The 17,997-nt window shown below is 40.0% G+C and overlaps 1 protein-coding gene across 5 annotated transcripts in view; it reads right to left on the bottom strand.

Moving 5' to 3' along the window:
* Window positions 1–14,223, bottom strand: part of TFDP2 (transcription factor Dp-2) — a 44,936-nt gene extending 30,713 nt beyond the window's left edge. For all 5 annotated transcript variants that reach the window (XM_066326347.1, XM_066326346.1, XM_066326348.1 and 2 more), the window contains exons 1-2: window positions 14,129–14,223; window positions 8,257–8,323 (exon numbers count right to left, since the gene is read on the bottom strand). In XM_066326347.1, the coding sequence (XP_066182444.1) occupies window positions 8,257–8,323; window positions 14,129–14,170 (109 nt within the window). In that variant the 5' untranslated portion in view covers window positions 14,171–14,223. The remainder of the gene's footprint in view (window positions 1–8,256; window positions 8,324–14,128) is intronic.
* Between the last annotated feature and the right edge of the window lie 3,774 nt (window positions 14,224–17,997).

Raw genomic sequence — 17,997 nt, forward strand, 5'->3', positions numbered from 1 at the left:
CCAAAAGGCAAATCTGTATCTGAAAAGATCTTCAGAAGCAGCTTGCATCTCTACTCAAAATGAATAAATTATTCAGTCATGTAACAAGTTTTTGTAGGTAAAAACAAATATAAACCTCTCACACTTGCAAACCCACCTCTCCAGTAAATCTTTGCTCTGTTATGAAACATCTTTTGTGAGGTAGTGCTAGAGAGCACAAGAATTCGTGATTTACATACACTGTGTTCCCATGCTGAGCTCAAAATAGTTCTCTCACTTGCCCAAGTTTTACTTTTGCTAGAGATTTTGCCCAGGATTTCCCAAGCTGTGCCAGCATATTCCATCAAAACCCAGTCTCTTCCCTCATTCCAGGCTGTTGCATCAATGATGTGTCACTTCCCAGTATTAATGTAGGAATTTTCCTCTTTTCTGCTGCAACTGAAACTTTTGGCCCCATTATCTCCAAGAACAGCTCTTGTGCTCTTTCTCCTTGTCCCTTTTCTTACCAGGGAAAAGAAATAAACTACTTTCTCTGGTGCTGACAGCGTAAGGTCACATGGCCAAGTGCAGTAAAATTGTGGAATGTCGGTTTTGCCTCCCAGCTCTTTTACTGCAGGGCTACACCACAGAGTTGTCTCCAGTCGCACTTCCCAGCCTGCAAGGGCACTGGGCTGCCATGTCTGTGTGTGCCAGAGGGTCCAGGTGGGGCTCACAGCACTGCACAATGAGCACAGCAGCACAGGCATTGCCCACGGCCACCCACACACCCAGCACCGGGCACAGCTTGTTTCCTTTTCAGCACACACCACACAGACTGGGATCTGTGGGATCCGTGTGCTCCATGGGATCTGTGTGCTCCATGGGAACCGTGGGATCTGTGTGCTCCATGGGATCCGTGTGCTCCATGGGATCCGTGTGCTCCATGGGATCCGGTTGCACCTGGGATTGCTTTGAACATTTGTATGGATGTTCTCCCCTCACACACACATTCAGACCCATGGCCAAAGCCACGGGTTTACTGAGCAGCCCTGCAAAACCCACTAATAAACCACTAATTAGCAGCTACTGCTGCACTGTGCCTTCATTTACAAGGCTCCTTGGATAAAGGAACATGGGTAGCATTGGGGTAACTTCAGTAAATACAAGGGTCATTCCAATGACTTGATCTTGAATTTAAAAAGACATTTGCTTACATATGGTGTGTGTTTAAACGTCCTTTTGGCCAGAGTTACTGTCAATAAAAAAGATTTTCATCTTCTAATCCTTACACAAATCCTCATTTGGCAGCAGTACTGTCAAAACAATCTTAAGAGTTGACCGAGTTTTCAAAGAAATGTTTCCCTGCCCTTGTTCTTACTTTGAATTTTCTTCTTTGGCAAATACAAATATGTGAATTTGTAGATTTTTTAAATACAGATAGGATGAAAAAGAACCAGTTTGTTTTTATAAGTCAGGTATTTCTTATCCACAGTGGAGAGAAAGAAAGAACAACCTAATTTTTCACAGTACGAGATTGCTCTTTGTGTTTGTCAGCAGTTAAAAAAATAGTAAACAGAAAGTTTTAACAATTACAACTAAAATATTCCACCTTACCATTTCCTTCTTTTCCAAATAGCATCATGGTTCAGATACTCATGTAACCTCAATTGTTTCAAATATTTTTCTTATTATATCATATCATTATATTATTATATTATTATATTATTATATTTAGGAGGAAGTAGATGTGACAAAACATTCAACAGATTTCTGTATTCAAGTGAAAGCAGAAATATCATCGAAGTAACTATATATACTATCACAAAGCAACTGCAAAGGCTTTAAACATGACCAAATTCTAAATAAATGCCAAGTCTTAATAACACCCATCATCTGGAGACAGAAAAAGAGTATGCTGATTTATGTCCAGGGGCACAAGAGCAGTGAGTACAGTGATAAGCTGAGCACAATGAGACCCATCAGCCTTGAGTCACGGTAATCTCACCGCATGGATGGAAAAGGTCAGCACAGATGGATCAAACTGGAATGATTTGTATAATAATACTCAATTCTTATATAATGTTTCTCAGCAGTACTTTCAAGGCACAAAGGAGGTCAGCGTCATTATTCCCATTTACCTATGGAAAACCAAGCACATGGGAAAGAAACCCACTTAAAACTCTCATAGGGAGGCTTTAACTGCAATACACAGAAAGCCATCCCAAACTGAGCCTCCTTGGCACTGAAGCATATTCACAATAAGAACCTGCCAGTGGATATATGTATGTTTCTCTCAGAACAAAAGAACTTTACTTCTACATGAATTATTTTTACATCCTTCAGTCACCACTATTGTTTCTTAGGGAGAGAAACCAGTGTTGCTGTAATTTCATATTTTAAAACACCATCATTGCTACGTAAGTGTTATTCTTCCTGGCATTTGTGCAATGATTTTACTGGTGCACAAAATGAAAAATTCAATTTAAATGATCTTCAGCTTCAAGCAGTCACAGACAAAGTTATTCATGTTTATGTAGGTATGTTCATGTATATGTAAGCTCACATGCAGACCCTAAGCAGCTCACCAAATCAGTTTAAATCATTATGTGCCACCCTAAATAGCTTAATTGCACATAAACAACATGCACTTCTATACAAATACGAAGCCAAAGAGATTTCAGTGATTTTTTTATCCTGTATAATTCTGTTAGGTCTGCAGCTTAGTTGCAAAGATAATCAGAAACAATGTCAACTGGAGAATCTATAGAATCTGTCACAGCCAGTTTGAAGGAGACCATGGCTGATGGGGAGCATGGCCCAACCAGCTGAGGTTACACACAATGCATACATCAACAAAAAAAGCCATTGAATTTTCAAACAAAACACCAAGAAAGTGTTGGCAATTTGGATTTCATATTCGGAGCTCTAAACAAATGTTCTCTTTTAAAAAGAGTCTCAGTGAACAGCCATTTTTAATAATGCAACCTACAGCTTGATGATGATGGCAAAAAAAACCCAGCTCAGAGCTGCGAGATAGCAGCAGCCCATTAGGGTATTTTGCAATGACTTTTGTGATGTGTCCTCAGGCTCCTCTATTACACTAAGACATTTGCTGATCTCCAAGATCAGTATTATAAAAGCATATAGAAAAACAGAATTATTATTGCATTATTAGTACACAAGTATTTTCTTGATACATTTCTTCATTTGTGCATTGCATAAAATTATGGGGCTACAAACCTAACTTTAAAAATTCCATACAGATGAAATCAAAGAGATCTGTAGAAAAGAAAAAATAAAATGGAGCAGAGAGTTTTTCAATGTACTTCAGGCTTCCAGAGCAGTACAATTTCAGTCCTTTACTGTTCAATTTGAGACAAATCTACAGGAGTTAACAGCTGTATAAAGCTGAAAGTACCAGGCATAGCCTATGGATAACTACTTCTGATATCTTGGTCATTTTAGCAAATCTCTTCAAGCAATGAATGAAGTACAGTACAATGAAGTACTTCTATTACAGCAGCCCTGTGCATTAAGTTTTTAGAACACCAGCCCTGGCAGGACATAGTAAAAGATAGGTACTGTGTAATAGAAAGATGGATTGAAACAAAGTTCATTGTGAAGTTGTATTAGAAGTGAAAATTCCCACCCAAAGCAAACTCTCTGCAATTATGATTAATGGCTCCTCCCTCATGGAGCCTGTTGCAAGATTGGTGCTCTGTGGCTGGACTCCCTTTTCCCTACACAGCAGTAAACAGGGAACATGTAAACCCATAGGAACTGGGAATACAGTAACGAAGAAGTATTAACTAAGGACAGCAGAATTCCTCAAAACCATTGTGTGAGTCTACATTGCACATTTTAAGGTAAGAATCCTGTACCTATGGCCCCAGCAGCAGCAGATGTGCCCAGTCCCACTTGCCCCATGGCAGTCTCTCCTTCCTCCCATGCACACATCCAGGTCAGTACCTGGGATTTAACCAGGCTCTAACACCCCCAGTCCTGCTCTGTACCCCAGGATTTAACCAGGCTCTAACACCCCCCAGTCCTGCTCTGTACCCCAGGATTTAACCAGGCTCTAACACCCCCCAGTCCTGCTCTGTACCCCAGGATTTAACCAGGCTCTAACACCCCCCCGTCCTGCTCTGTACCCCAGGATTTAACCAGGCTCTAACACCCTCCAGTCCTGCTCTGTACCCCAGGATTTAACCAGGCTCTAACACCCCCCCGTCCTGCTCTGTACCCCAGGATTTAACCAGGCTCTAACACCCTCCAGTCCTGCTCTGTACCCCAGGATTTAACCAGGCTCTAACACCCCCCCGTCCTGCTCTGTACCCCAGGATTTAACCAGGCTCTAACACCCTCCAGTCCTGCTCTGTACCCCAGGATTTAACCAGGCTCTAACACCCTCCAGTCCTGCTCTGTACCCCAGGATTTAACCAGGCTCTAACACCCTCCAGTCCTGCTCTGTACCCCAGGATTTAACCAGGCTCTAACACCCTCCAGTCCTGCTCTGTACCCCAGGATTTAACCAGGCTCTAACACCCTCCAGTCCCACTCGCTGCACAGCCACGGAGGCGCCCAACTGAAGGGGCTGATGACGACTCATTGACCACTAACATGAACTCTCAAGTGATATCTGATGGCAAATCTTGATTTTACCACCCAGACAACAGCAAAAGATCAGGGAGCCTTGGGACTCTCTAAGTTGGCAGGGAGTGCTAAAACCTGCACACATCCCTGTGCATGCAGAGGGGGCAGGGGGTGGTTTTACAGGGCAAGGGGTAACACAGACACACCCTCTGCTTGGAATCGTTGGAAAAACGGCTTCATTTTCTATTGTTGTAATAGATGTGAACAGGATTACAAAACTTCAAGCATGTAACTCAGTGACTGGGAGCGGCTCCCGAACAGATTAACTTTTACATCCTCATGGTTACACCTGCAACTTTTTATCCTGAATGCTACATCAGGTCTGGTTGAATTCATCATAGATTACAACAGCTACCCCAAACCAAAGGCAGAGCTGCCACTATCCAACTCATTCACAAACGTTATTACACTTGCCTAAGGACTATCTTGAACTATTTTACCGAATCATTTTAACAGAATGAGCCCAACTCCACAAAGACACTTTGCCACTTCAAGCGGGATTCTGCCTGAATGATGGATGCAGTTCCTCAGTTCCTGTCAATCCACCTTACTGGACATCAAAGTTCTGTTGACACCCAGGAGCACATCAGTCTTGTTAGCACGGATCCTCCCAAGAGTTATCTCCCAATAGGCACAATCCAGGATGGAAAACTAGAATACCTGACACATACATACAGATCTATCCCCAAGGCTACAAACAGCCATCTGTGTTCTCCAAAACTTGAAGGAAGCATCTCTTTTTCATTCAGCAACTCAAGAATATTAATTTACTAAACAATGAGAATCCGAGCCATTTTTTTTCTGTCTGGGAAAATGAAAATGCAGGTCTCCTACAGGAATAATTGCAACCACTGGTAATTACAGGTAAGGAAATGAAGCACAGGCAGCCCAGCCCAGCCCATCCTGTCACAGCTGAACAATTTTGACTTCAACAATAAGAATCTACTATGGCAAAGACCAAGTGAAAAGGACTTTCAGAAAGGAGATATCCTGACTGTGATGCATGGGCTTCTAGAATATTTTACCCAGTGGAGGTCCTAGCACAGGCAGTCCCCTGGCATTAGGTACCATGGCCATCAGTGAAAAGTCCAAATGCCTGTGGCATTCCCTCTCAGATCCAATGAGTGTTCATTTCAAGCAGAAGAAACAAGCTCCAAAGGGAGAGGCTTTTAGCCAATGGAGCCTGTTACCTACGAGATAAAGGCGACAGATGTAGGGAAGTGAACTGTCTGTTGAACTAGAACTGTTCACTAAACAAAGTGAACAGCATTTGAGCGGATGCTCTGCTGAGCACTGTTAAAATTTCGTCTAGGCACATGTAGGAAAAAAATCTGGTCCCCTTCAGAATTAGGCAGCAAGTCTTTTTATGAGGATTACAAATTTGGATGCATATGCTTTGATTCTGCAATCATCACATTTAAAACATCAAATTCCTTAGTCAATTTGCACTGCATTTAGATACACTGGGTAATAGAAATGTTTTTTCCCCTAGACATCATCTACACAAGGAATAAAAACACAAATACTGAAATAATTCTAAAAAGCCTGAATGAATAAGACCTGCAGCAGGAAGATGACAATTTTCACTAACAAACACAGGAAACAAGCTATAATAAGAAAACTGAACCCCCAAATAAACCAAACAACCTGTCAGCCTAGACAGAAACTTTTATTCAGATTTTAAAACCAGCAGAAGTGACAGAGCAGTACTCTATCAGATACCTAAGCAGTCTGTGAGCATTAACTTCCCCTGTAGCAAAATACACCAGAAAAACACCCAGAGGCTGTGCATGGACCCTAAAGGTAAAGGACACTACAGGTACCGATGGGAAAGATAAATGAAGCCTGATCAAACAAACACTGCACTGGCAACAGAGTAACTCCCTCAGATGGTTCAGGGGAAAAACTTGCAGAGAAAGGAGATTTTGAAAACTGAGCCTGTAAATGGAAGAAAAGCAGAGAAATCTATTTTGAAGTGCAAGAGTCACATGATCAGCTACTTTGATTAGGCATTTTTAGCGAGACAAAGACAGAACATTTCCCCAACACAACGATATTCTCGTGGTGCTGAAGCTGTGGAAGGAGACTGCAGTATCTGTGTGAGCACAGAAACAGCAACAGCTGACTTGGTGTCTCAAGACATCCTTGTGCAGTCTGAAACAGCATCCTCAAAGAGCCAGGCTGCTGCTGCCAGGCAAAGGGACAGCACTGCTCCAAATCAGACTCAGTAAACCCAGAATTTCACAACAGATTTCACAGAAAAATAAAAGACCAGGGTTCATTAATAGAAAGGAAGACATTTTACAAGGAATTTTCTATGGGCTCAAGGTTCAGCACGGGAATATGAAGTGTTCCATTAATGCAATACTGTTTGTGCTAGAGGTAAGTAACAAACACACACCACAATTATCTTTTTGGAAAGAAAAATGCAACTTTTTAGAGCAAAAATTTCTACCCCTTGAAATCTGATGCTTTCTAGCTGTATCTGTACAAGTTTCCCCAGCTTTTATGGAATATTTGATATTCTAAGAAGAGCAATCCATTGTGAACAAGATGTTTTATTTCAATAGAGATGGCAACAATTTCTAATTACACTGCAAAGTTTAAAAAAAACCACTAGATAATAACATTTTATAAAATATATAAAAATGGAGGTAATAATGCATCCATCATCCCAGAAGCAAAATCTGATAAAGAGTGGGATATGGGTCACTGGGATATTCCTAAAAGTAATGACTCATACTTTATAATGTTATTCAGTTATTTTCTGGACAAATCAATTACTTGTTTTAGAAATTATTTGAAAAAGTTGCAGTTAGTCTTTTTCCCTAGCATCACAAAACAATAATCACAAAACAATGAAGCACAAAGGGCAATTATCTTACCAACGTGCAATACATAATTCTCAAAGGTTTCCACCAGTGTGCCATGTTCTGCAAAGTTTAGAAAACTGGGAAGATGCTGTAGCTCCAGCCATTTTCTGTTTAGACTGTCTCCTTTTCTCAGTCTCTCAGGTTTGATGGCATGAGCCACAAATCAACCTTCCTGCTACTACATGCATTGGTTTATTGTGTTGACAACAGCAAATCAGTATTTACTTAGAAATGCTGATTGAAATGTTTCCTGAACTGGAAATCCTTGAGTTTTCTAATACAGATAAGGGGTTTATTTTACTGGAATACCACAGTTGTTATGACTGATCATAAATTGCTTTTGAGTCAAAAGTGATTAATCTAGAAGTGCTAAGATAAAACAGGATAGGACAAAATACAATTATTGTAAATTGTGCAGAATATTTAGAAGTATGACATCATGCTTAGCCTTCTCTGTCTTTTTGACTACAACAGAATCAGGGAACTTGAAGGGTGGGGTAGCAATCAGGAAATTCAGCATATTATTCAGCATCAAGGAATGAAAGGAAGGGCTCATTTTATCCTCTTACTATTTTTACTACACCTTTTCCCCTCTGAAATTCTGAAGACCTTCCCATCTTTGCTACTGACACTTACACGTTGGTATTTAACAACTACCAGTGGAGATGTATGAAATATATTCTGAACATTTAAATTCTGAGTATCCCAAATGTGAAGCAACCATATGCAGTGAAATCAATCTTAAAGTATGTATTGAATAGAATTCTCTTACCTTTTGTTGGACTCTGGTTCTGATCTATAAATCCTTTCAAGTCTCCATTTGTGGAAGTCACACCAACCTGAACAAAAGATTTTTGAAGTTTTACAATGTGATAAACCTTTTTATGTTTTCTAATATGCAAATAATAATATGATGATAGCAACCTTCTGCTTTATGAAACATCATAATCCTATGGACAGTAATGATTAACAAGAGCGTGAGACTCAAGGCAAGGTATCCAGGACATTTACTGTGCATATATGAAGACAAACTCTACTTTTAACTAAGTTCTTACCTAAAAAACACCCTGAATATTCTGGCCATGTACTACATATGACCCAAGCAGCCCATTCTGGCTATGATGGTGTAAGGCACTGTCCCCTCCAAGTCAAAGGGAGCAGCTGCCACCAGTAACACAACAGAAACCTGCCCATGTCCAGTTGCCTCAGTACTAAGCTGCACAGTCCACAGGTCTGAGATGTGACTATTGATGCATTCTAAATACATTCCCTAGTCTTCAGAGATACACTGATTTACAGAGGGTAAGTTACTGGAGACATGGAAAACTTAAATGTTATACCGAATAGTGCGACTCAGACTTTGGCATGCACACAAAGCATAGGAAGGTGTAGTTTGTACAGAAAAATACAAGATCACAGCTCCTGGATGAAGAAGGGAAGAGATGGGAAGTCCCCCATATCTCAATCTCTTTTTAAAATATTATAAAAACTGCATGCTTCTGTAAACCATTGGGACAAAGGGTTCCACTATCCAAGTTAAAAGAAGGCAATGATACGACGAAGGATCAAACATTTTGCTTAAATTTACAAATGTATGTAGCAATAATGGAACCTATGCTAGGGCCACATGAAGAATTTTAATACACTCAAGTTGGAGCATCATTTAATTTTAGGTAAACAGTAGCAACTTAAATAAAATAAACTAGACAAGACAAAAGACTACCTACTATAAGCATTTCAGTCTCCCAGTTCTGATTAGAGACCTTGTATTGAGCAAATAATTTTTGTAGGGGAAAATTGGCACATAGCATTGTGACAGACTCTTGAAAATACTTCTACTAAGATTTTTTCCCCATCAGGAAACATGTAAGAAGATCAACTGTTTATGCACTACTCTGATTCCAAAACACTGCCCAAATGAGCTCAGTTCTGTGCTTCTACAAACAAGGCCTTTAAGATGCCCAGTATAGCTCCTCAGTTTATCTCGGACACTGTCAGAATGGGACTGGCTCTTTCCTGCCCTTCCTGGCACACCCAGCTGGACCCTCCTACACCCCCGGGCTGTTGTGGTGTCCCCAGGGGCTGTGTCCAAAGAGGGCTGGCCCCTTTGTCCTCCCGCTCCTGGGCTGTCTCCCAGCAGGTGGCAGCGGTGCTGCAGCAGTGCAGCAGTGGTGCAGCAGCAGAGCAGCAGTGCAGCAGTGGTGCAGCAGTGCAGCAGCAGTGCAGCAGCAGTGCAGCAGGGCCCGAGCAGGAACACCTAGACTGGAGTAGGGCGAAGGGAGGGAGACATAAAAACAACCCAAAACGCCTCCATAGCACGGTTTGGTAGCAGATCCATACAAAAAGAGCAGCACTCCGGGATCTCTGGTGCTCGGGCACAAGGATCACTCATGTGCTGAGAGGCCACTGTGGTTCCTTACACTGAGGATGTGCTTCTGAGGAGATGTTTAGCCAGAGCTTGGCACGGGTGGGAGCTGCACAGTGTAAAGCATTGCAAGGCCATTCCAGGGCCCAGCCAAGGGAAAAGGCTGCACTGCTGCCTCACACCTCTGCTGCCTTCACAAACAACACTGTCAGCCTCTCCCAGGACCCCTGCCTGCCTCTGCAGCAACTAGAACAACACAAACGGGGGAAATTTTAAATTCAGGGCAAGAATAGAGGTCCACAGGAATAAGTATCATGTTAGATTATGGGCCTCAACTCATTCCAAGAGGGATTACAAGGAACGTCTTCAAAGAGAGCACTGAAATTTGTTCACAATTGAATGTTCAGCTCTAGATCTACCACTGTACATTTCCCTATCAATTCGGATCAGTTTTTTTAATCAAACATTGAAGACGACATACATAAACAGTGTAGAATGAAAATTCCAACCTTTACATTTAATTCTCTGAAAGATTTAGAAGGAAATGCAACAAAGTACTTGAGAGGGTTTTTTGGTGTGTATGTTGTACTTCAGTGATCCAAATGACAAAAAATTACAAAAATTCAGTTTGCACAGAAATATGTTTTCATTACAATGGTCCTAGTAGTATTTATAAAGAGCAGCACTTTTCTCAATTTTAAAATCCTTGTATCTAAGTTTAGAAGAGCTTGAAAACAACTTGAATTTCATGAGAACTGAAGTGAGAAATGTGACAGATCAAAAGGAATTTGTTTCTCTTGCAGAAGAATGATCCTAACTGAACCCCCAGAAGCAGCAATGTATGATGCAACATTATGCTACTGCTGCACAGCAATATATAGGATTTATAGGATTCCATCTCAGTGTTCAGGAGGTTCCAGGCCACGTTGTTATCTGAGACAGACCACACACTGCTTTTGGGAATCTTGTACTGTAACAACTCCTAAGCTGAAACCAGCAAACAATCCAATGCTTAACTGCTATCATTTGCTACTTTCTGTACTGCTCGTGTGATATTTCTACTTTATATCACTGGCCCAGAGTGGCTGGATTACTGGGGATGGCAGGAGCTGGACTCCTGCTTCTGTCCATCTGCTGCACAAGAAATCCACAATGGATTCCACCTTCCATCTTGGATCTTCTGTGATGGAAGATGAAGAAAGGACTTGGCAGGCCTTTGCAGACTACTAAATATCCTTGAGGTTTGTTTGTCTTTCCTGTTAGGTGACTAAGTTTCAGAACAAGGTGAGGGGAAAGAAAAGAACAGTCTCAGCCAGAGTCTTGGATGGGGCCAACTTCCATGAGCAGCTCCTGTAGCTCGCCTTGTAGCCCAGCCTTCTCTACTGCTTGGCTGGGAAAGTCTCTGTGACCGACTTCAGCAGTTAAACTTTCCTCCATGCTGACATGTGAAAGGAGAACATCACAGCCATTTAACTGACCTTATCTATGGCAAAACAGCCACCCTCTGAGAGGCACTGACAAAAAAATTCACAATCAAAACTAATGGTCTTATTCAAAAAACCTGCTGAAGTTATATCATTCATTTGTTTGAGCACGGAAACTAAAAATTTGTTCGAGTAAACTAAACTAAAAATAAATTTACCATGAGTATTTGCTCTTTGTTTTCTCCATTTGTTCATACTGTTTTGGTGTCTGAAGGACCAATGGGAAAGGAGATACAAAACACGCAAGAAAGAACACATTTTCTCATATAAGTAAAGAATGAAATAACCCAGTTGGAGAGGGTGATTTGAATTGGATACAATGTATATGGTAAGCACATACACATGGCTTTCCCAAGAGAACCTGTAACTTTTAATCAGCATTTTCTTATTCATAGCTTCCTTGGTTGGTTTAGTTTTCTAAGGAAGGTCAAATAACCCACCAACAATATTCCACAAGCAGATTCAAGAAAGGGACCTGCATTTAAAGAAAATGAGCAGTGAGCCCAGCCTGGATGATTCTCCCACCACACACTCAAAGAGTTAGGAAGGAAAAACAGCGATGGGGAAGGTTATTCATCTTGCACACATTCAATCCATGGGAACACTCTGGCACGTGCTTGAAGCACAAGCTGCCTTGGACAGAAGGTTGTTCCAGACAGCTTCTTGCAAGGTGGAAAGCCATTCCAGCCATAACTCAGTGCACAGGGCTGTGATGCAGCAGGAGCACAGACTTGCCCAGTGAGGGCCAGGGAGTGCAGGATGCAGAGGTGGCAGCTTCCTGCTGTGCACATTTAACCAAAGATACATGCCCTTCCACAGTTTGCTGGAAGATGTCCTAATTCCAGTACTTCAAAATTTCCTTTCCTTGATGCTTCAACATAAAGGAAAATGAAGCTCTCTCCCTCAGCTCACTCTGCAGATCACTAAACCATTTCTGACACTGTAACAAATACTAACATTACATTTGAAACAGGTTTTGAGCTGCAGAAAGCCCCAGGTATATACAGAATCTAAACCCTGCAACTCTGCAAATTCAGAAGCATTATTGCCTCCTAACAGCATCAGGAAACACCAGGGCTGACACTACTGCCCTGAGTGTGCAATCCTGATAACTAAGGTTGGGAAAACTCTAAGAAGTGCTACCAATAAGGACACAAAGCATATGACTACCATATGAACAGGTAAACATGAAAACTGAGTCCTACATTCATCTGCACCACAGTGGCTGATTTTTTTTAAAAACAAACCTATCAATATTAGGTACCTGACTAGGTTTGCATGAGTTTGATATGCAAAATTTCAAAGCATACATACCAATAAAATATTTCTTCTCCAAAGTACCCATAGCATTGTGCTGAAGTAAACAACAAAATCATATTTCTATATTCAGCACAAGAGTAGGTTACTCAGACTGAATGCCACATCTGTCCTCAGAGATTTTCAAAACCCAAAGCCCTGATGGAGCTCTGAACAAAGCACCAAGCAACTGGGTTCCAGTGCCAAAGAGCTTTACACAAAGCATCAGAGTAGATGGCCTCCTGAAATCCCTTCCAACCCATACCACTGTATGACTATTACACAACACTCCATGGATTTTATTTGGATTGGTATTTATCCTTTGACTGCATCAAACAAAAGGTCAAAGCCACAAATGACCTGGATTTGTGCAGCTGTCCCACACACATCAGGAGAATTACTTATTTCTACTAGAGCTGAATATGACCTATGAAACAATAAGCAAAGGGTTTTGAATATACATATCAGTTTATTTTATGTCTTGGTAAGCTTGAATCAAAAAGTGATATATAAGACACCTCAAAGCCTGGATCTACACACCAAATGAAGCTATTAATAAAGCCAACAAAAATTTCCAACACTTGAGAATTAATTTAACCTAACTATGTCATTGGCACCAATCTAAACCAATATGCACAAAAGCTTTTGCATTTACTGAGCAGAGCACAAAACCAGGCTACCTGCACTTTTATTGTGGAGCATTTCTTTGGTGGTGTTGGCTCCTAAACCCACTCAGATTTAACTAGAATGCAGAATGTCCTGTCAAAGACAGTCAACAGGCAAACTGCCCAGGGTCCAAAGTCATACTCAATTCACTGATCTCCAGGATTAATCAGAACTGCTCTCTATACAAGCTGTGTACCTCGAGAAGCACAGCTAATTAGGCAGAAAATTAAGGTCAGGATGTTAAGACTTTTCATAAGCTTCCTCAGAACTCAGGATAGAGGAGTCAAATATAAAGCCTTGAGACACCACTACAGAATGGTTAATGAGCAAGCAAAGAAATGAGAAGCCCTTCAGTGTGTATCAAACTAAGAGTGTATCAACAGTAGCAAATATGCAGTCTTTCTATCCTTCCTTGAGATCTGAGACTCAGACTCGGTAGAAGGATTTTACAGAGGTACAAAGGTGAGAAGATCCAACAAAATGTGCAGATTTCACGTAAGTTTGAAGAAATGTTAGAAGAATCACAGACTCACAGAATATCTCAAGTTGGAAGGGACCTGCAAGGAACAATATGAAATCAACATAAAGCATTGCCTCAGTTATCAACCTGACACACAGCTGAGTAAACTCCACATGCTCAAAGAGCTTCTAAGCAGTTAAAATTTATCAAAGATGATGGGGTACATATTTGTGGTATGCAAAAATCAGACAAGCTTTCTGAATTTGAAGGTATTTTTGATTGATTTCTCATATTTGTCTACACAATTCTGAAAGTCAGAAGTGACTGGCAGAATGCCAATATGAAAAGTGACACGTTGAAGAGTCATACTTACATTTTTTGCCGTCATGTCAAACAGTATTCTTTTATACTTCATAAAGCCATAAGATATCCCTTTTCATCTTCACAGAATCTTTAAAATGAACATCCTGTAAGAAAGTTAATGAAATACTTTAGTTGAAACCGAAGCTTCTTATAAAATGATCACCACAATAGCCAGGTTCTGCAGAGATACTAAAAATGTTCCCTGCTTGGAACAGGCAGAGAAGAAACACAAAAGCCCAACTTATATAAAGTCCTGACTACATTAATGTGCTAGCAAAACCATGTTATATTGTTACTAGAGTTTTGTAATTGCAGCTATTAAAATCTTTTGCATTTAATGCAGATTGGCTTTAAAAATGGAAGTGAATTACTTCTCTCCACTGTCTCTTTAGCCACCAACAACAGGGAAGGCTTTTAATGAAATGTGCATATACAGAAAACATTCAGAATATTTAGGAAACATGCAAGGGAAAAAAAACATTTAGCTCTAACTAATCTTTTAAATATTTTCATGCTTTTTTATTTAACCTGTGTAGTTAGAGTTATATTAGAATTCCAGGAAAAGAGAAAAATTTTGATATACCAAAAATAGTTTAAAGTGACTTAATTTTTAAATTAAAGTTTCCAGAAGTCTTACAAAAACCAAAAGAAAAGTTACAAATTCATGCTCTCACACAAACAATTTTAAAGATAGAATTAACCTGACAAAGTGTACTTTGTACTTGAGCGTACTTTAAAAGTACTACTCGCAGTTGGAAAATAGGCTACAAAAGACATTTCAACTGCATTTGAATGAATAAAGGAGAGAGAACTGTTCATACTTCGAAGTGTGGAATCAATTCCATAAAATTAGGAAGACACCTAAACTATTTATCGAAGAAGAGTCATGACCATTTACAGCAGAACTCACCAGCTACAAAAGCAGGGTGCAATTCATGCCATTTCCCCTGTATTTTACCTGTGTGAAGTTTGAGACTGGCCAGTGTCTTCACCTCCCTTCAGGGAAGTGCCAGGGGTTGCTTCAGCAGTGTAAGTAATGAGGAACTCTACCATCACATTCCATCACTGCTTTAGTAGTTTTGGATAACCCAGGAGAATTTTAAATTCTGGGCTGTTTCTACACTTTTGCTGTTGTTGTTGTTTATTCAGACATCATATCAATTAAACTGATAGTGGAAAACCATTTTATTCAACTTAGAGATGTCCTCCACTTCCTGTTGACTGAACTGTACTTATCTTCCTTATGATTCCCTTTATTGCAGCCATAATTAAGCAGTTACTTCAGCATGTGCACACCAAACAATTCTACTAAGACATTCTCCTGTGAAAATTTGCACATTTTAGTTGCACCACTAAACATGCAAGAAAATAATATCAATTTTTCTCTGGCTTTAGAGAAGATACCATGAAGAGGTATTTACTGCCACTCTGGGGAAAGGGGTGACTGGATCTGGTAGTAATCCTGTAACCTGAAGCCATAAAGCCACAGAGGCCATGGCAAAGAGCAAATACTGAACACTTGCAATGCATCTGAAAATTATCATCTTTGTGCCTGTTCTTTTTTGACATTTCTGACCCTTGCAGATGAACTCTCCAAATACCTCATCCAGAGCTCCGGCCAAAATTCATGTTGCAGTCTGACCTCCCTCTCTTTCTTTAAGAGGCTTAACAAGTAATTTACTCAAATAAAACGTAGTTAAGAACATAATTGCTAAGCAGTTTTAAGTCATTTACAGATAAGCAAACTACATTCATCTTTGACAAGTTATTTGCTGTCAAGCTTAGTGATCCAGAAGGTATTGTCCATAAACTATTACAGTCCTCTGCCACAGTGCTCTTCAGCCAGTATGAACAGTTGGTATTCTTCCAGCTTTATGAACACATTTTGTCAAGCCCCAGAAGCCAGACTTTGTGACCCCACCATCTGCCATGACCTCTTGTCAGGTTTAGACAAAAGAACCGACACAGATGGCCTCAAAATGGAGATTTTCTTCATGCCTGGTTGCTGCATGTGCTTGCACCACACAGACAGAAAAACATAAAACTCAACTTTTTGTCTTCTTTTGCTGGTTTCTACTGAAAGGAAGCTGCATAAAGACAGGTTCAGGGCCCAGAGCACATGAGACACGAAGATTGCTTCATTTGAACTACGTTTGTCCCTTCATAAGCTAAGCCTTGGTTTATAATCCACTCCCATAAATTTGCCTTTTGGTCATATATTGTACGGTACAAGGAGCCAACCAAACTGATTTTGTAAACTTTAAGTTATAGCTTCTTCTAGAACACACTTCCTAATCACTTATGCCACTGACATTAAAAAGCTAGTTTGAGCACTAAATTTACAAAAGCCCAGGTAATCAAGCTCTAGTTACAGCAGAACAGCACAGGAGTTTAATCTGTACCTATTCTCACTACAAGCTAAAAGCCAGATCTGTTTTGAAGTTTTGCTGATTCTGAAGCTGAATCCCACTGCAACAAATAGTGCAAATCAGAAAAGTTATCTGCAGGATAACACTGCATTCCTTCTTATGTTTATTTTCTATCTATTGTCCAAAGTCTTATTTTTAAATTACCCCTTTAAGACAACATAAAAGTCTGTGCTCTGCTTTACCAAACTTACCCTGGTTTCTCTTCTAAAATTTTATCAGTACTTCAAGTCACACCTCCACCTAGACCAGCACCATGCAAAGATCCTCCTCAGTGCCAGAGTTTATGTAACATTACATCAGTACTAAACATCAGTACAGAGACAACTATTGGACAATCGCTTAAATTGTTACGATGAAAAGTCTTTTACGGAACACATGAAAAATAAAAAAGAGATATTTTAGTATACTAGAATGATTTTTATCACCACTAAGGAGCGCTTTTTTTCATTTCCTTGATAAACAGTATTGCCAAGTGAAAATTATTCCAGGTAACTGGGTCAGCTAAGAGGAAAGTGTGATTAGTTCCAAGGAAAAGAAACCTGTATAACACCAGCCTTTCCACAAGAAAGGAATTTATACTCTTTATATCCCTCTCCACAGTACTAACTTTCAACTATTACAAGACTGATTTCAGAAGACAGCACTAACAGAAAGACTCCTTATTAATCAGTACAGGGTCAGATTTAAAGCACTAATTTATGCACAGCATCTACATGGCTCAGACCACCTGTTACACATATGCTGCTTCAGTGTGTCTCAGTTTTCAGATCAATAAAATTTCAAAATTATTAGGTACTTATCAGAAATCCACTTGCTCTCAGAAAGTGTTTCGCCTAAAAAAATGTTTCAATATCCAACTCCTTTTTGAAAAAACTGATGTTAAAAAAAAACCACGACAGGAATGCCATATATCATCCAGCTTGTCACTCAATGAAGCTCTTCGAAAAAGTCAGCCAAGGTCTTTATTCAAGTCACATAGGATGAGAAATAAGTCACCACCTTCAGCTGTTATACAGTAAATTTATTTGAAAATAACGTTAGAAAGCAGCTCTAAGGAAGCATTTGAAACTCCCACCGTGACATATATGATAAAGGACTGGCAGGTATAACAAATTATTTTTCCAGCTTTTACTGTGAGCAACTGTATGCCTTTGAAAGAGTCCTAGTAGATAACAGACAAGGTGATCAGAGAGACTGAACAAAGGAAATCTAAGTGCCTTGCCCACTGAATGAGATTATGAGGTTTTTTACAAAATAAAATAATTTGAGAAGAGTATTCAGTTTAAAAGTGTCATTGTTTAATCACCTTTACTTGACTTAAAAGGCTGCAGCTGGTGAATCCAAAGTACGGAAGTTCTCCCAGCTATATGACACAAAAAGGAAATGAGGATGAGTGCTTTAAACCAAGATGCAAACGAAAGATAAAACTACCTGAACCTAATTTGAAAGT

This window comes from Sylvia atricapilla, chromosome 10, assembly GCF_009819655.1.
Source record: "Sylvia atricapilla isolate bSylAtr1 chromosome 10, bSylAtr1.pri, whole genome shotgun sequence".
Lineage (NCBI taxonomy): Eukaryota > Metazoa > Chordata > Aves > Passeriformes > Sylviidae > Sylvia > Sylvia atricapilla.